Source organism: Sapajus apella, unplaced genomic scaffold (assembly GCF_009761245.1).
Source record: "Sapajus apella isolate SASKATOON/1434 unplaced genomic scaffold, GSC_monkey_1.0 scaffold124, whole genome shotgun sequence".
NCBI classification, from domain to species: Eukaryota; Metazoa; Chordata; class Mammalia; order Primates; family Cebidae; genus Sapajus; species Sapajus apella.
In genome coordinates, this window is record NW_022437064.1 from 172,844 (window position 1) to 189,099 (window position 16,256).

At 38.9% G+C, this 16,256-nt stretch overlaps 2 protein-coding genes across 8 annotated transcripts in view; both read left to right on the forward strand.

The window, feature by feature from the left end:
• The window catches only part of SLC9B2 (solute carrier family 9 member B2), a 53,796-nt gene extending 48,184 nt beyond the window's left edge, over window positions 1-5,612 (forward strand). For 6 of the 7 annotated variants that reach the window (XM_032261589.1, XM_032261588.1, XM_032261590.1 and 3 more), the window contains 2 exons: window positions 2,387-2,523; window positions 4,512-5,612. In XM_032261589.1, coding sequence (XP_032117480.1) covers window positions 2,387-2,523; window positions 4,512-4,733 — 359 coding nt within the window. In that variant the 3' untranslated portion in view covers window positions 4,734-5,612. The remainder of the gene's footprint in view (window positions 1-2,386; window positions 2,524-4,511) is intronic. The other variant, XM_032261592.1, reaches the window with a different exon arrangement.
• A 4,771-nt stretch (window positions 5,613-10,383) lies between these two features.
• SLC9B1 (solute carrier family 9 member B1) overlaps window positions 10,384-16,256 on the forward strand; it is a 141,349-nt gene continuing 135,476 nt past the window's right edge. The window contains exon 1 of the mRNA XM_032261593.1: window positions 10,384-11,505. The gene's annotated coding sequence lies outside the window, so the exon portion shown is untranslated. The remainder of the gene's footprint in view (window positions 11,506-16,256) is intronic.

Below are 16,256 nucleotides of genomic sequence, written 5' to 3' on the forward strand. Positions count from 1 at the left end.
AGGCCTTACAATTCTTTTTCCAAGAGTAAGAATATTCATCTAGCCTTGTCCTGAACAACAGCCAGAATTTTAAAGACAACTAGTTAGTTCTATAGTTTGTACTCATGGGATAGAAATCCCTGGTTGTTGATTAATTATTTATTGATATGTTCAAAAGCCATCATCTTAAAACTCTCTTGATTCACAACACTTAAAATTTAATTTGCCTACATGTACTCATTATTTCCTCCTTTCCGTTCATCACAATATTCTTCCATCCATACTAGGAATCCCATCTCCTGCTACCTCCTTCTGAATCTTACATATATATTCTTTCCTTTTCCCATACATCTTAAATATCATATCATAATCTTCTCCACTTCAGAATTTAGTCTCCAGTCTCTCTCTTATCATAAAAAAAAGGTTCTCTTCTGACACATGCTTCAACATGGATGAACCTTGAGAACATTATGCTAAGTGAAATAAGCCAGTCACAAAAAGACTAATCTTGTATGATTCCACTTACATGAGGTATCTAGAGTAGTCAAACTTATAGAGACAGAAAGTAGAATGGAATTTGCCAGGGGCTGGAAGTAGAGGGAAATGGATAGTTGTTGTTTAATGGATATAGAGTTTAAATTTTGCAAGATGAAAAAATTCTGGAGATTGGTTGCATAATAGTATGAATATACTTAATGATACTAACTGCACACATAAAAATGGTTAAGTTGGTGAATGTTATGTGCATTTTACTATAATTAAAATAATTCATATTAAAATAATATGTTAAAATTATATATATAATTTCTCTATTTCACTTCCCCCCATCCCTACCATGCTACCTCTCTTGTCTTTTCAAACTTTTCAAAAGAGGTTACTACATTCCCCTTTTTACTTCAGTTCTCATTTCCTTCCTCAATACATTTTAGCCCAGCTTCTGCCTATCACACAACCTTTTAAGCTCTTACCAAGGTAATATTGCTAAATCCAGTCTTTGTTTTCCTTTCGCTCTCAGCAGCATTTGCTCTTTTTGACTTTTTAACCCTCCTTTATATCAAGTTCTTAAACTTCATTTTTCCCAGTGCTGTTTGAGCCTTTCCTTACACAATATGTAGCTTAAACTCTGCCCTTTATCAAAGTTCTTTCCAAAGCCTTTATTTAGACAGCACCACTTGTATGTCCTGTTAAACTTCAAACTCAACTAAAACTTGCTTCTCATCCTCTTCTCAAACTTTCAGTATTTCCTTCTGGAATAAAGGGTATCAACTCTTTATCTTGTACTTCAGGCTACAGATATTTTTGAATACTTTCAAACCTTGGAGAAATACCTTTCAACAAAGAGCCACAAAACTTTCCCATAAGAAAACCCTATGGCAAATTTACAACAGATCCTCCTTCAATGTCTGATGTTTTACCAGGCCTTTGAATTTGAGAAAAGTATTTATCCTTTCCGAGCTTCTGGTTTTTTCAGCTATAAAATAATAATTTTCCCACAGGTTGTAATAATTAAGTAAAATAATATATTTAAATCTTAGTACAGCACTTGGCACAGAGTAAACACTCAACAAATGTTACTTAAAAAAAAAAACACCCTAATACTCAAGAGTCACCTTAGCTGTGCCGCTCTTAGGTCTAGTAGCATGCAGCAGCACTAGTCACAGTCCCTTGTTTGGCAAGTGATGATCAACTCATCTTTATCAGCAAAGAGTTCTACAGGACTAAATGGAGTAGCTGTGTATGTTAACTAGGTATAATTGGGACCAGTGTGCACATCAGTATGGTGAAACAGTTGGAGACTGCCAGTGTCTATTCTGTTTGGTCATGGCCAGCCAGCTCTGATTGGCAAATTCCCTCCATACCAGCTCATAAATGTTTTGGATATCATTTCTGGTCTTATATCCTGTAAAGAATTCTTGACTTTGTGGGTGAAAATATTATTTTCCCTCTTTTATGTCCTCAGTTTGTCTATACCTCACTTACTGTATAGCCTATGAATTAGTTGTTTATGTTTCTGTCTTCCTCTGATTTTGAGGCAAAGTCTATACATTATACATTTATGAGTACCCAGTACTTAAAGCTTATTACTTATCATGTAATCATCATTTAATAAATTCTTCTTACACACATGGAAAAGTGTGGTTCTTGCTGTAAAGCATAAGACATATATAACATTCAAATCTTCTGTATAAGGATTCAAATATGCTAATTTCTGATTTTAAGCTAGGGAAACACCTTATTTTAAACAAATAGCCTGATTGATCCATAATATTGTTTTGATATATTCTGCCTAAACATTTCTATTTGTACTTTTTTAATGTTTTAAAAATTATTGATGGTTATTTTGAATTAGTAACCATGAGATGCAGTTTCTCTCCTATTATTTCTAAAAATTGAACATTTCTTACAGGCCTTTGTGTTGCCACCGTAGGCATTGCAGTATTAATACGAATTTTGACTACCTTTCTGATGGTGTGTTTTGCTGGTTTTAACTTAAAGGAAAAGATATTTATATCTTTTGCATGGCTTCCAAAGGCCACAGTTCAGGTATGATGGCTAGGATGGCTTAGCATTTTAACTGCTATTTCTGTATGATACCTTTAAATATTAAATAAGAATGCTTATTTAAATTTAGCAGAAATAGTTGAAGTTGGATTTATGCAAAGAGTTTATCCTAATCTATTATTTAAAAGCTGTATTTTTGGTATATTCATTCTTCAAATGTGATTGCTTGTTAAATTTCCTTAGATAACCAGAGCACAAGTAAAAATCCAGTAAATCCCTATTCTACTAGAAAGCAGTAGTAGCTGGAGAGAAGAGTTTGAATTTCTTCAGTCAACCCTCTCCAAGTCACCCAAGGAAAGAGTTCGTATTAATACTTATTAACTCTTCATGTTAATAAGAGAGTAAAATAGAAATAGCATGACTCACCTTAATATTTGGTGATACTTTAATGTTAATATGATTGATGATCAGTTGAGCTTGACCAGAGTGTTTATATATAATGGAGAAAAGATTTATTGAAAAAAATAACTCAGAAAGAGCTTTATTGATTTCCTAGATTATTAGTTGTTATTAATTATTTAAAATTCACTGAACCTCCTGGAAAATGTCTCAATCACTTGACTGAAAATTTGTGCATTCTAATAAACATGTGATAAATAAAGCAATTATAGATAGGTGCTTGAATTTGTTGACCATGCATTTGTTTGAAAACCTATGATTGTTAATTAAGTTTGAACTGTATAGATTATGATTTGTTGCAAATGTGATGTATCTTCGGTTGTACTGTATATTTTCAGACTGATTACATCAAACAAGATTTAACTGTTTTGTCCCAGATTATTTTATAAATAAATATTCAAATTTCTAAGGAATTTTGAGGAATTAAAATCAAGTGTTTTTCATTTAGTAGGCTTTAGGGGATGTGTATGCTCAGTAATTATATTCCAGATTTCAGTTATGCTCTATTCATTTGGGCATTACTCCAGAGTTGTTTTTTCCCCAATTTGATTTTCAAAAATATCTGAAACATGATGGCTAAGAGTTCTATAAAAAGATCTCTGGACAACAATGTGACCAGCCAAACTTCAGGATTTCTATTACAGAAGGGAAAGGGGCATTTTGTGAGCAACTAGTAGTTTCTGCCATTGTGTTGGATGTACACTATTTTCTTTTTCATTGTCTTAGAGGCTAACATTGTTGTGCTCTGTGGAATAAGGTATAACCAGATTAATGACATTTTTCCCTTCTGCACTGATAACATTGCATTTTGCCTCTAAAAGAAACTGAAAGTTTTCATAATATTTTCCAATAGATACATTCTAAATAAAACATTTCACCAACTTGTGAGGCAAAGAGTTGACCAAATACCTAATAAGATCAACTTCAGGTTGTCAAGGTGTCCACTATTTTCATGTTTCATGATGTTTGACAATGCGTTTAAGCTCTAAAGCAGTATATATTTATTTAAAATTTAACAGTTTTCAATAGATATCACTGCATGTTCTTCATCTTAATTCCAAATTCCTAAAGATAAAAGGAGATGACCAGTAATTTTCATCTTTATTCAGGAAAAATTTAATACATAGAACTTCACATTATATTTAATTAATATTGTGAGTCTGGATTTGCTTTGTGTTTTGAAATGTATTTTCTTGATGTTTTTGTAACCCTACCTTATACAGATAGGTACAAATGAGTCATTAGTATGTCCCCATGCAAGGGCAGAAAGAGTTTTTAGATCATCAGAACCAGCCAGTCTGAGCACAGTCTCTCACACCTGTAATCCCAGCACTTTGGGATGCTAAGAAGGGAGGATCACTTGAGGCTAGCAGTTCAAGACCAATCTGGGCGACACACAAGACCCTGTCTCTAAAAAAGTAAAACAAAACAAAACCAAAAAGAAGACTAAAGCAACTTTCTTAGTTGAGCAAAAGAACAATCAATTTGTTTTTGCAAACAATAAAAAAATTCACTTTTTTAATATGCGCTTGTCTTATAATGATTCCATCTTTATCCTTAAACTTTTATAGGCTGCAATAGGATCTGTGGCTTTGGACACAGCAAGGTCACATGGAGAGAAACAATTAGAAGACTATGGAATGGATGTGTTGACAGTGGCATTTTTGTCCATCCTCATCACAGCCCCAATTGGAAGTCTACTTATTGGTTTACTAGGCCCCAGGCTTCTCCAGAAAGTTGAACATCAAAATAATGATGAAGAAGTTCAAGGAGAGACTTCTGTGCAAGTTTAAAGGTGAAAAGAATGCTGAACATAATGGTTAAAAAGCTGCTACTTTTTTCAAGATGTATATTGAAAAATGTAATGTTTAAACTTAAAATGTAATAGAACCAAGTGTAGCCATTTCTTTAAACAGCATTTTTAGCCCTTACTCTTTCCATGTGGGTGGTAATGGTCTACGTCACCAACCCCAATCTCTCTACCTTTTTTTTTCAAACACCCTTTATTAACCATTTTAATTTGAATAAGGACATATCTACTTTAATGTACTACCACAGTTTACAGGTAACATGGGAAACATCAGTTTCAGTATCCTCTTCAGCTAGGATTACTCTTTTAACTTTCACAGTTTCATGATTCATTTTTGCTCAGGCTCTGATGCCTTGAATTGGTTTTGGGTCTTCTTATTTTATTTTGTTTTTGTTGTTAAACATCATAATGCCATCTCTTATGAATTTCTACCCTCATTTTCCCTAATAATCTGCCTCTTCTTCATTTCTACCTCCTTCAGTACCTTTCTCTGAATTACTGTAACTGATTGGTCCCACCAAAATTATAAAGTACATGAAGTATCTTCATTGGTTCATCCTCTTGCCTCCTCTAGATGTCAAAAAACTTTATCCTGACCCCTAGCTGACCACCCAGGTTCTTTTATTTCAGTGGCCTGTGTGACTCAACCTTCCCCTAAGGAGTGCCCTAATCCAGCCCTTTTTCAAATTTGTTTCTTATGATGACCCATATCTTTAGGTTCTTCCCATTTCTAGGTAGGAGATAGATAAGTCTCAAATCTATGCCAGACTCATAAATATTATATTAGGGTAATGTGCTACAATGAAGAAAGGAAAAATACAGTGCCTAAAAGAAAATAGAATTCTGTTTCCCTCTAATGAAACTGGCTGGTTGGTTGATTGATACTAACAGGCTTACTCTGCTCATGGCTCATGAGGTCTGCTCAGAGTCCCATGTCTTTCTGTCCTGAAGCTCTGCCATGCCCTAGCTTAGGACATGGCTTAACCTATTTATGCCAGAGCTTGCAAATTTTTTTGTGTGAAAAATCAGACCTTGGCAATAACCTTGAGCAGTAGGATATAAATAACTCCCACAAGCATAGCATTCCAATAATGGAACACTAGGCATAAATGGGTTAAAAATGAATCTCTACCATGTCTCCATTCTAGCTCTCAAAGAAGGAAAATGCAAGTAAAGCAGTTTATTTTTGAGGAAGTGATATGGAAGTTGGACATGTCTCTTCTCCTGCACTTATTGGTGATGATCACATTAAGCTGTGAAGCAGCTAAGTGTTGTCTCTAGCTAAGCATTCATACTCCTAGGAGTAACAAAAAGTAAGATTTTGGGGGCCAGAGTTTCCACTGTGTTGTCTGTTACCATCACTTAGTAGCATATTCTTACATGTAAACAAAAGCTTTTGAAAGACATTGCCTTAAACCAAAAGAATGACTTATATGGCAGGAATTTCAGAAATTGTTACATGCCAGCAGAGAAAATATAAGAAGAAAGGCTTCTCTGCATCATATTTTGTCCTACTTTGTAACAGGCCGTTTCTGCTTTTGTGTATCACTCGTAAGTTACTCTTCACTCTAGGTCATCTTCTGTGTAGTTGCTAAAATAATCACATTCACATAAAGTTTACAGTTTTTACCATATTATCTGTGTACCTGAAGTATTTATTATATACTTGTCATATCCTATCTAAACTTCTTGACCTAGAATTCAAAGTTCATTTTAATCTTGAGGTAGACATTAAATATATATTAGATGAATGAATTATGAATGTCCTAATCCCAACAAGCTGATCTGCATAAATAAAGCCTGTCCATTCCTCTCTTCATTAGACTTCTGTTCAAGCTTTATCCACCATGCCTTTCACCTCTGTTCAAAACTAGTTTAATATTCACCTCTTCTAAATGACCTTCAATTTTATGTCCACCTGATTTTGGTTACCCTATGGTGCTGTACTCCTTTAGTGTTTATGCTCTTAATTTGGACTTGATTAATTTTTACCAAAGGTCAGATAAGTATTTTGAACCGAACTTCATTGGTCAGGTACACTTTACTGGAGGCACCATAAACTTAATAATCATCTGGTCCTCTATTTTTGCAGGCTCTGTAAGTAGATGTATTCAAAAAATACTTACTGAAAGCTTTTGAGATCCAGGCACATCATCAAGAATAATATTGTTCCTGTCCTTAAAAATTTAACAGTCCAGTAGAGAAGACAGACAATTAAACAGGAGAATACAAAACAATATGATAAGTGCTATTATACAGTTTCTACAGGGGTTCCAGGGAACTCATAGCAGAAGCACTCAATCAATCCAAGGCTGGTGGAGTTTAGGCACAGCTTCCCAGAGAAATTAGGACATTGGCTGAGGGCTGATTAGGACTTACCCAGCAAAAGGGATGTGAGACTAAAAGGTGTTACACTTCATGCTGTTTCCCAGGTCTTCAGTGGCACTTTCTCCAAGTAACAAGCTTGGAATACTTATTAACTTATACAAAATACAGTTAGTATAACTAAATCAGAATGCTATTGAAAACATTTAGAGCCCCAAGGAAAATTAGAAATGGAAGTCCACAGAGTATAGAATTGATTGAAGGGCAACTCAAGCCATTGCCAATATCTGTTTCATTTTACAGGGCATGCAGCAAGTTCTTTTCTATCTCTAAGAGGGCAGCCACTGTCTAAATCTCTGTGAGTGCCCAGTGCTGGCCTTTTGACTTCCTCTATTGAATCTCTGAAATTTGTGCCTATTCCTGGAAGCTCTTTGTAGGAATTTATTAAGTGCTATAAGACTATGTTGCTATTTTATATCATGGAGATGGTGCAGTCAAGAATGACAGAAGCTGACCATTCAGCAGGGCTCACCATGTGAAGGCCGGGGTTTGTCACCACATTGAAAGCCACATGTCTTTACTTTGTTGGTGAAATTAGAGTTAACCTCATAGAGTACTGACCAACCAAACCTAGCCGCACTTAAACCACAGATAGAAACAATTACTATAACCTTTGGACCCCTTATACATACTTCTGTCAGAGCACATATAACACTTTTGTTCCATTTATTTACGTGTTTGTCTCTTATTAAATCAGTCCCTATGGGTAGGAACCTTGTCTTAAGTATCTTTGAACAACAGCATTTTTCACAGGGCATAGAGCATAGTAGACATTTAGTAAACATTTACTGACTAAATTTGAGAGGAATGGAATTATCTCTCAATATCAGAAAACTACTTACCACACAGCAGTTCAGATCTTAGTCCGCTTCGTCTATCTTAATCAGCTTGGGCTGCTATAACAAAATACCATACACTGGGTAGCTTACACAACAGAAACATATTTCCATTAAAGGCTGGAATTTCAAGGTCAGGATGCCAGCATTGTTGGGCTCTCATGAAGTCTCTCTTCCTGGCTTGCAAGCTCTCTGGTGTCTCTTCTTATAAAGGCACTCTAATCACATTATGAAGGTCCTACCCTCATGAGACTGAGGCATGAGAATTGCTTGAACCCAGGAGGCAGAGGCTGCAGTGAGCTGAGATCACTCCACTGCACTCCAGCCTGGCAAATCCCCATATCCAAATACATCACATTGGAGGTTAGGGCTTCAACATATGAATTTGTGGGGAAGGACATAATTCAGTCCCTGACAGAAGTGTCATATTTCATTTTTCTCTTTGGTATTAACTTCGAATCACCTTGATTGACCTTGATGTCCTCAAAATTACCTCAGGTGTATATTTGCAAATGATCTCATCTACTACATTCTTTAAAAATAGTATTGATTACTTTTTCTGATTATAAAATAACACATTTTCATTGCAGAAAATTTAGAACACAGAAAAATACAAAGAAGAAAACTGAAACTACTTTAATATAAACATCTATTTTATTTTGATTCTTGTAAATTGGACTGCAGTTTTGGGGGATGTATTATTTTCAGAAAGATATATCATGTACTGAATTCATTGGGTGAAAGGTCTACTTCATGTTTGACTTTTATGATGCTATGTAGATTGAAGAATTTTGTTGTACATAATGAATGCTAAGCCTTAAAAAAAGCATATGTTTATATTCAATACTCATTTTGTAGTGAATAAAACACAAATCCCTGCCTTCATGGAGCTTGTTTTAAAATCCATTTACTCCCTCACTCAGAATATATTATAACACGCCTACTATGTGCCAGGTCCTGTACCACCTACTAGGGAATACAGTGATGAACAAGATATTTAAAGGATCGATTTTCAATAGAATTTGAATTCTCGGGGAAAATTGACACTGTGAGCAATACAAATATGAATAAGACATGATACTTGCCTTTAAGAACCTTAGAAGGAAATAAGATATGTACAAATAGCTATATTGCAAGTGAATAATTCAAAAGTGTTCTTAGTGTAGAAGTTGAAGAAATCTTAGAGGAGCTGATACTTGAACTAGACCTTCAATAGTGGAGAGGATCTGGATGGATGGGGTAATATTAGGGAGTAAGGTGAAGACAGAAACAACTAGGTGGGAGGCTGGCATATTAGCAAAGTTTTGAAAACAGTAAAGCCTGGAGCATAGAAAGTGATTGGCACTTGAGACTGATGAAGAGAATTAGAAAAGAAAGTTGGCACTAAAATCATACTAAATAGATCATTGTCCAAATTTTTATGTTTGTTGAAGTACTTTCAGAAGTATGAAACTATTTATGTAGAAAGTTTTAAAACTTTTCTGTATCATGTCAAATTTAGTTTTAAAAAATTGCTGTCAGTTAAGATTCTCCTTACTCCTCAAAAGCTTTTGCTTTCTATGACATTGTTGCAAATATAATAAATTTAGTTATTTTTAAAAGACTTAATTTTTATGAGAAAGGTTATCAGATGATTGTTTAAACGTTTTTTATTGGTAAATTTTCATTATCTTGTCTCTCAATAAACCACAGTATTTTTTAAGGTCTCAGAACATTATATTTTTATATGAATCTTTTATGTAGCTTTCTGTAACAGGTGGGAATTGCTTCATGGCATTTGGGGAGCATGTAATGTATTTACAGTTGCCTGACACAAATCCAGCCTGAGCCCTCTGACCTTGTAAGAATTCCAAAGCTTCATTTGTTGATGTGCCCTACATCTTTCTTCTGTGGGCCCTAAAGCACTTATCTCTCCAGGAGCCCATTCCTTTTAGAGAATAAGAGTAGTGCCCTGGAGGCAAACAGACTCCTAGCAAAGGTCTTCCTTCCCAGCTCTACCATTGGTCCCTCCTCCAAGTATCTTTAGGGATCTACCTGCCTTTCCTGTGAATGCAAAACATTCCCTTAACCCTATAATCACGAAACACTGTCCACTTGCCTGAAATAAGGAAGAAAATAACTTTAAATCCTTGCTGAGATGTCTATATGACGTCGAAGGAAGGTGTTAAAAACAATAAAAAGGGCCAGGCTGTGGTGGCTCACACTTGTAATCCCAGCACTGTGGGAAGCCAAGGCGGGCAGATCATTTGAGTCCAGGAGTTGGAGGCCGACTGGGCAACAGGGTGAAACTCCTCTCTACTAAAAATACAAAAATTAGCCGGGGGTGGTGGCGCCTGCCTGTAGTCCCAGTTACTCGGGAGGCAGGCAGGAAGATCGCTTGAACCCGGGAGGCAGAGGCTGTAGTGAGTCGAGATAGCACCACTACACTCCAGCCGGGGTAAACAGAGCGAGACCCTGTCTCGACAACGACAAAAACAAAACCAATGAAAAGATAATTTCGTATTTAAGTTACCCAAGAAAGAGCTGTAATTTGAATCAGATCTTAAATCATGACTAAGAAAAAGAACACTCAGTTAGAGGAATTAACTTTAGAAAACGCACTGAGGCAAAAAGGAATACAGTGTTCACGAGTAAACATTGTTTTGAATGTCAGGAGAAACATTAGATAGGAAAGTGCGGTTTGTCTTTCTAAGAAGCTTGGACTTTCTCCAATAACAGTTGTTTTTGTCTTTTATAGGAAGCATGGATTCTATTAGTGGAACCTTTGGGACCGAAACGCCAAAGCTTCTGGGCCCACCATCAACGCAGCTCTGCTTTCATTTCTTTCATATGCCGTTTCCACATAAGATTTCATGCAGAAAACAAACCCGCAAAGGTTTTATATTGACAACAGTACATTAAGTGTTTAATTTGTACAAAGCGTCTCTTCCAGACACTTGCCCTGTCTCATTTACTCTCATACCACCACAGTGTCCTTTACAGATGAGAAGACAAGCTCAGGGAGATGACATATTTACCTAGGTCCCATAACTGGCAAGTGACAGTGCTGCAGTTTAAGCTCAGGCCGTCTTGGGGCGAGACCGCGCTCTTTTACCATTGCACTTTAAGCTGACTTTAGGGGAAACACGATCTGAGTTTTCACAAGTTTACTTCTGGCACATGCAGTCCCGAGCACTGCTTTTTGGCTAAAATGCCCAGTGATATCCATAACCGTTAGGTCAATATTCAGAAGAGACGTCGAAAGGACGTCTGTTTCAGTTCAACAGACCGAAAACACACCAGACAGTCCCAGGAACCCCAGAACTCTTGCCTCTGTCGGCGCGGGCGGCTAAAACGTCACTTAAACGCGCTGCCGCCCCCTCGCCCCGCCCCGCTGCGTTGGCCCCGCCCCGCTGCGTCGGCCTGCCCCTGCGCGGAGGTCGGGCGGGGCATTCTCTTCACCACCTTGCCCACCGGGGTGGCGCGTGGCTTACGCGACCGTTACTAGGCTCCTGGGCCGCTCCCTGCCAGCGAGGGCTGCGAAAGGAGTTGTAGGTACGGCCCATTTTTATTAACTCCGCCTTTCCAAGCCCTTTGGCGCTAGTCCTGGGTCTCCCGAGGTCATTTCCTTGCAGTAGGCCTCATGAGGGCCTTTCCTCCCGCTCAGTTCAATGGGTTGCTTGGGACCCTCACCCAGATGCTGAGGAAACAGCCACAGACGTTGTCTCGCCTCTCCCTGACTCATTTCCTTACTCCTTCATCCTACATCTCTCTTTGTTCTCTCTTCTTTTTTCTTATTTTACAAATATTCGCCAGAAAGAAAAAAGAGATCTGTCAGTCAAGATTAACTGCAAAATTAATTTTATTAAGCCTAGACTGTTTTACAAATGGTAGATTTCTGCAAATAAACCTTCACATGCTCCTGTGATTGGAGATGTGTCCTGGGATTGGTTGCAGATCCTGAGAAGGCTCTCTTCCCCCACCTACCCACCCACCCCTCAAGCCTGTTTACTCCTCTTGGTTTTAACCTAGTGGACAAACACTTCTAGCAGTGCCCAACCTTTTTGGCACCAGGGACTGGTTCCTGGAAGACAATTTGGGGCAGGGGAAAGGGGAGTGGGGGATGAGATGAAACTTCCATCTCAGATCATCAGGCATTAGATTCTTATTAGAAGGTGCAATTTAGATCCCTCGCATGCGCAGTTCACAATCAGGTGTGCACGGTGAGAATAATGCCTCCACTGATCTGACAGGAGGTGGAGCTCAGGCGGTAATCCTCTAGCCCGGCTCACCTGCTGTGTGGCCTGTTCCTAACAGGTCACAAACCTGTACCTGTCTGCTGCCCACGGGTTGGGAATCCCAGCTTTAGACTAATGCTTTTGAAGGAAAAAGGACAGTTGTATGCATACTGTGTGTGTTACAAGAGCTCTGCAGTACCATAACCAGGTCACTTACTCCCTCTATGGGTGTCCTAGAGCCTATGAAAGATCAGATTTAGTGATGCAGGGAGACAATTGGCCCAGTTGGCACTGAGAGAGGCCACATCCCACTCTTTGATTTTCCATAGAGATAAATATAATTATTTGTGCAACAGAAGTGTGAAAAAACACTTAATATTGTCACCCCTAGAGAATTCATGCCCCGAATATTTTAGTGACTGTGTGCCTATGAAAAGGGCATTCATATTTATTGTCCTCTGTGAGTACCAGACTTTCTTTAACTTACTTTTAAAAATCAATACAGATTTAGTTGGTACAAGTTCAGTTTTGTTGTGTGGATATATTGCATAGTGCTGAAGTCTGGGCTTTTAGAGTACCAGAATTTATACTGCTGTTGTTCAGTTGGCTCTTGTCATAAGGTCCTGCCAAATACCACACAAAAGGAAATAGGCAGGTGCTTTAATAGTAACATATAAAATATCATTTTATAGTACTTCTCATTTTATACTTTTTTCATACTCATCCTGTTTAAACACTTCTGTTGGTTAACCAAATCCCATTTTACTAGTGTGTTTAACTAAACACTGAGATTGAACAGTACCTGGAACATAGTATAATATACATTCAATAAATATCTTTTGGAGGAATGAATGGATGAGCTTCTGAAGAAGCCATACCTAAAGCACATTTGTTTTTCCTGGACCCAGAGCTAAGTCTAGCAGTAGTAAACTCACCAATGTGAGTTAAGTAGAGAAGTCAAGTGACTTGCTTAGGGAAAGGCATTCATCAAGTATTTTTTAAAGAATATCCTGCTTTGCCAGGCAGTGTTTTAGGCATTGTGAATACAATGGTAAGAAAGACTAGCAAAGATCCCTGTTCTTAGGAAGTTAAATTCTAGTGAGTGGAAGTTAGAAAATAAATAGGTAAACAATATAGAAGAAAGGAATTTTGGATAATGGTAAGCACAGTGAAGGAAGAAAGACCAGGGGAGGGGTTAGTTTAGACTGAATGCTTAGTGATATTTTTAAAAAAACCAACCATAGAAATATTTGGTATCAGAGCACTACAGTTAAAGGCAACTCCAATTGCAAGAGCCCTAAGGTAGGAAAGAACTTGGCTCCTTCAAGGAACATCATAAAGACCACCATAGCTAGAATGTAGAGAAAGTGGTACCAAGTTGAGCTTGGAGAGATAGGTAGGGGCCAAGTCATGTAGGGCTTTGAATAGGCCATGGAGAGCTAGCTACCGAGGGAAGAAGTTTGGTATTTATTTCAAGTATGAAGAGAAACCAGTAGTGAGGAGAAAGGGAGTGATCGGATCTGATTTACATTGTAAAAAGGTTTGCTCTGCCTATTATGTGATGTCTAAATCACAGGGGATGGGGAGCAAGATCTAGAGCAGAGGATAATTGCAGAAATCCAAAGAGAATGACAAGTTTGGGTTAAAATAACAGAGTAGATATATGTGAACTCTATTTTAGTGGCAGAGCCTATAGATTTTGTGATGTTTTGAATATAGAGTTGATGAAAAAGGAGTCACTTGTAGCCCCTAGGTTTTTGTCTTGAGCTTGAGTGGGTGGTTGTGCCATTTACCAAATGAAAAAGACTACGGAAGAAAAAGGAGCAGTAGGGGCAGAGGGGAGTTTTATTTTGCTTAGGTTAATTTTTATATGCTTATTAGAAATCAAAGGTAAGTTGAGTCTTGAGCTCTGTGCAGAGTGCAAGGGACCAAAGATACAAAGTTGGGAGGCACCAGCATATGGAAAACTACCTAGGGCAAGTGTGTTTACAGAAACCATTGCAGTGACTAGTGTAAAGCAGAGGAAAAGAAGCAAACAAAGGAGATGGAAGAATAGCCAATGAAGTATGAAGAAAATCTAAAGAGTGCAGTGACATAAAAGCCAAGACTACAAAACATGACCAGTAGTATTAAATCATCCTTAGAAATCAAGTGAAATGAAAAGATCTGTGCATTGGATTTTGGAAACATATAGTATTTATGTGTCTTGACTGGTACATCGAAGAGAAAATGTGGTGTCAAGAAATTGACATAGTACTGTACTTTAGACATTTCAAGTTGTTTACTATAAAAGAGATCCAATAAATAGTGGTAATAAAGGAATATGTATGGTTAAAGAAGAGTTCTTTCTTTTTTTTTTTTTTTTTTGAGACAGAGTCTCGCTTTGTTGCCCAGGCTAGTGTGCAGTGGTGCAATCTCGGCTCACTGTAACCTCCACTTCCTGGATTCAAGTGATTCTCCTGCCTCAGCTCCTGAGTAGCTGAGATTACAGGTGCATACCACCACACCCGGTTAATTTTTTTTTGTTGTATTTTTATTAGAGATGGGGTTTCACCATGTTGCCAGGCTGGTCTCGAACTCACAACCTCGTGATCCACCTGCCTCAGCCTCCCAAAGTGCTGGGATTACAGGTGTGAGCCACTGCACCTGGCCAAGAAGGGTTCTTAAAGATAAGCATACTTGGGGGGATTGATCCAAGATGGCCATTTAGGAAAAGCTCAGGATTGCAGCTCCCAGTGAAAGCACAGAGGGTGAGTGGGCGCTGCATTTTTATTGCCCACAGACTAGGAAATTCCCAGGCGGAGGAGCTCCACGGGCTGCCAGCAGGGCTGTTTCGGCCAGCGCGGTTGTGCCGGCCGGCGCCGCTGCTTTGCCCCGCGCGACTGCTTTGTCGGCGCCCCGGAGCAGCAGTTCTCCATGCAAAATATACCGGTCTGGGTGCCCTTTTGGCTGGCGATTGGAGCCATGGGAAGTCGCCATTCGTCTGTTTAAAAAGGGGACTGAGCAGGGAGACAGGACAGCAGATTCCATGGCAAAAATAGCACCACGAATCTCAGTGCCACTGTTTAAGCCAGCACAGTGAGTTGTCGCACGGGAAAAAACACGCACTGCAGCACCTCTTCAACAGGCGACTGGAACACCACCTTAAAGAAAAAAAAAAAAGGCTCTGAAACAGGGAGCCAGGTGATAAGGCACAGCTGGTCCTACCCCCACAAAAGAACAGCAATCAGAAACACTCTCTGGATTGAGAGTTTCACAGCAAGTGCAGCTGAACCCCGGATGGTCCAGCTCTGTGGGGGTGGGGTGTCCGCCATTACCGAGGCAGCCCACCAGTACGGAGGTAGTCGGCCAATGCTGAGGCAGCCCGCCATTGCCAAGGCAACCCACCATTGCTGAGGCAACCCACTATTGCCAAAGCAACCCGCCACTACAGAGAGACTCTGCCTCAACAGAGGCAGGCCACCATTGCTGAGGGAGTTCTAACTACACCCATATAAACAGGACTGCAGGGAAGTTCACTCGGCAGTGGGGTGGAGCCCACAGCAGCTCAGCAAAGTCTCTACAGGCAGACAGTGACTAGGCTGCCTCCTTGCTGGGCAGGGCAGGTCAGAAGGAAAAAAAAAGAAGACAGCAGCATAACGGAAACTCATAAATAAAGCCCTAAATCCCTGGGACAGAGCACCTGGGAACAAAAAGCAGTTTATGAGTTCTGCTGCAGCAGACCTAAACGTACCTGCCCAGCAGCTCTAAATGAACAACAGAGCTCACAGCTCAGCATTTGAGCTCCTATAAAGAAGAGACCATCTCCTGAAGCAGCTCCCTGACCCCTATATATCCAAAGAGACACCTCATAAAGGAGAGATCAGATTGAAACTTGGCGGGTATCCTTCTGGGACAAAAATAGCAGAAGAAGAAAACTGGTAACAACCCTTACTGTTCAGCAGCCTCTGCAGGTGAACCCCAGGCAAGCAGGGCCTGGAGTGAACCTCAGCAGACCTACAGCAGAGGGGCCAGACTGTCAGAAGGAAAACCAAGAAACAGAAATAACCTCATCATCAACAAACAGAA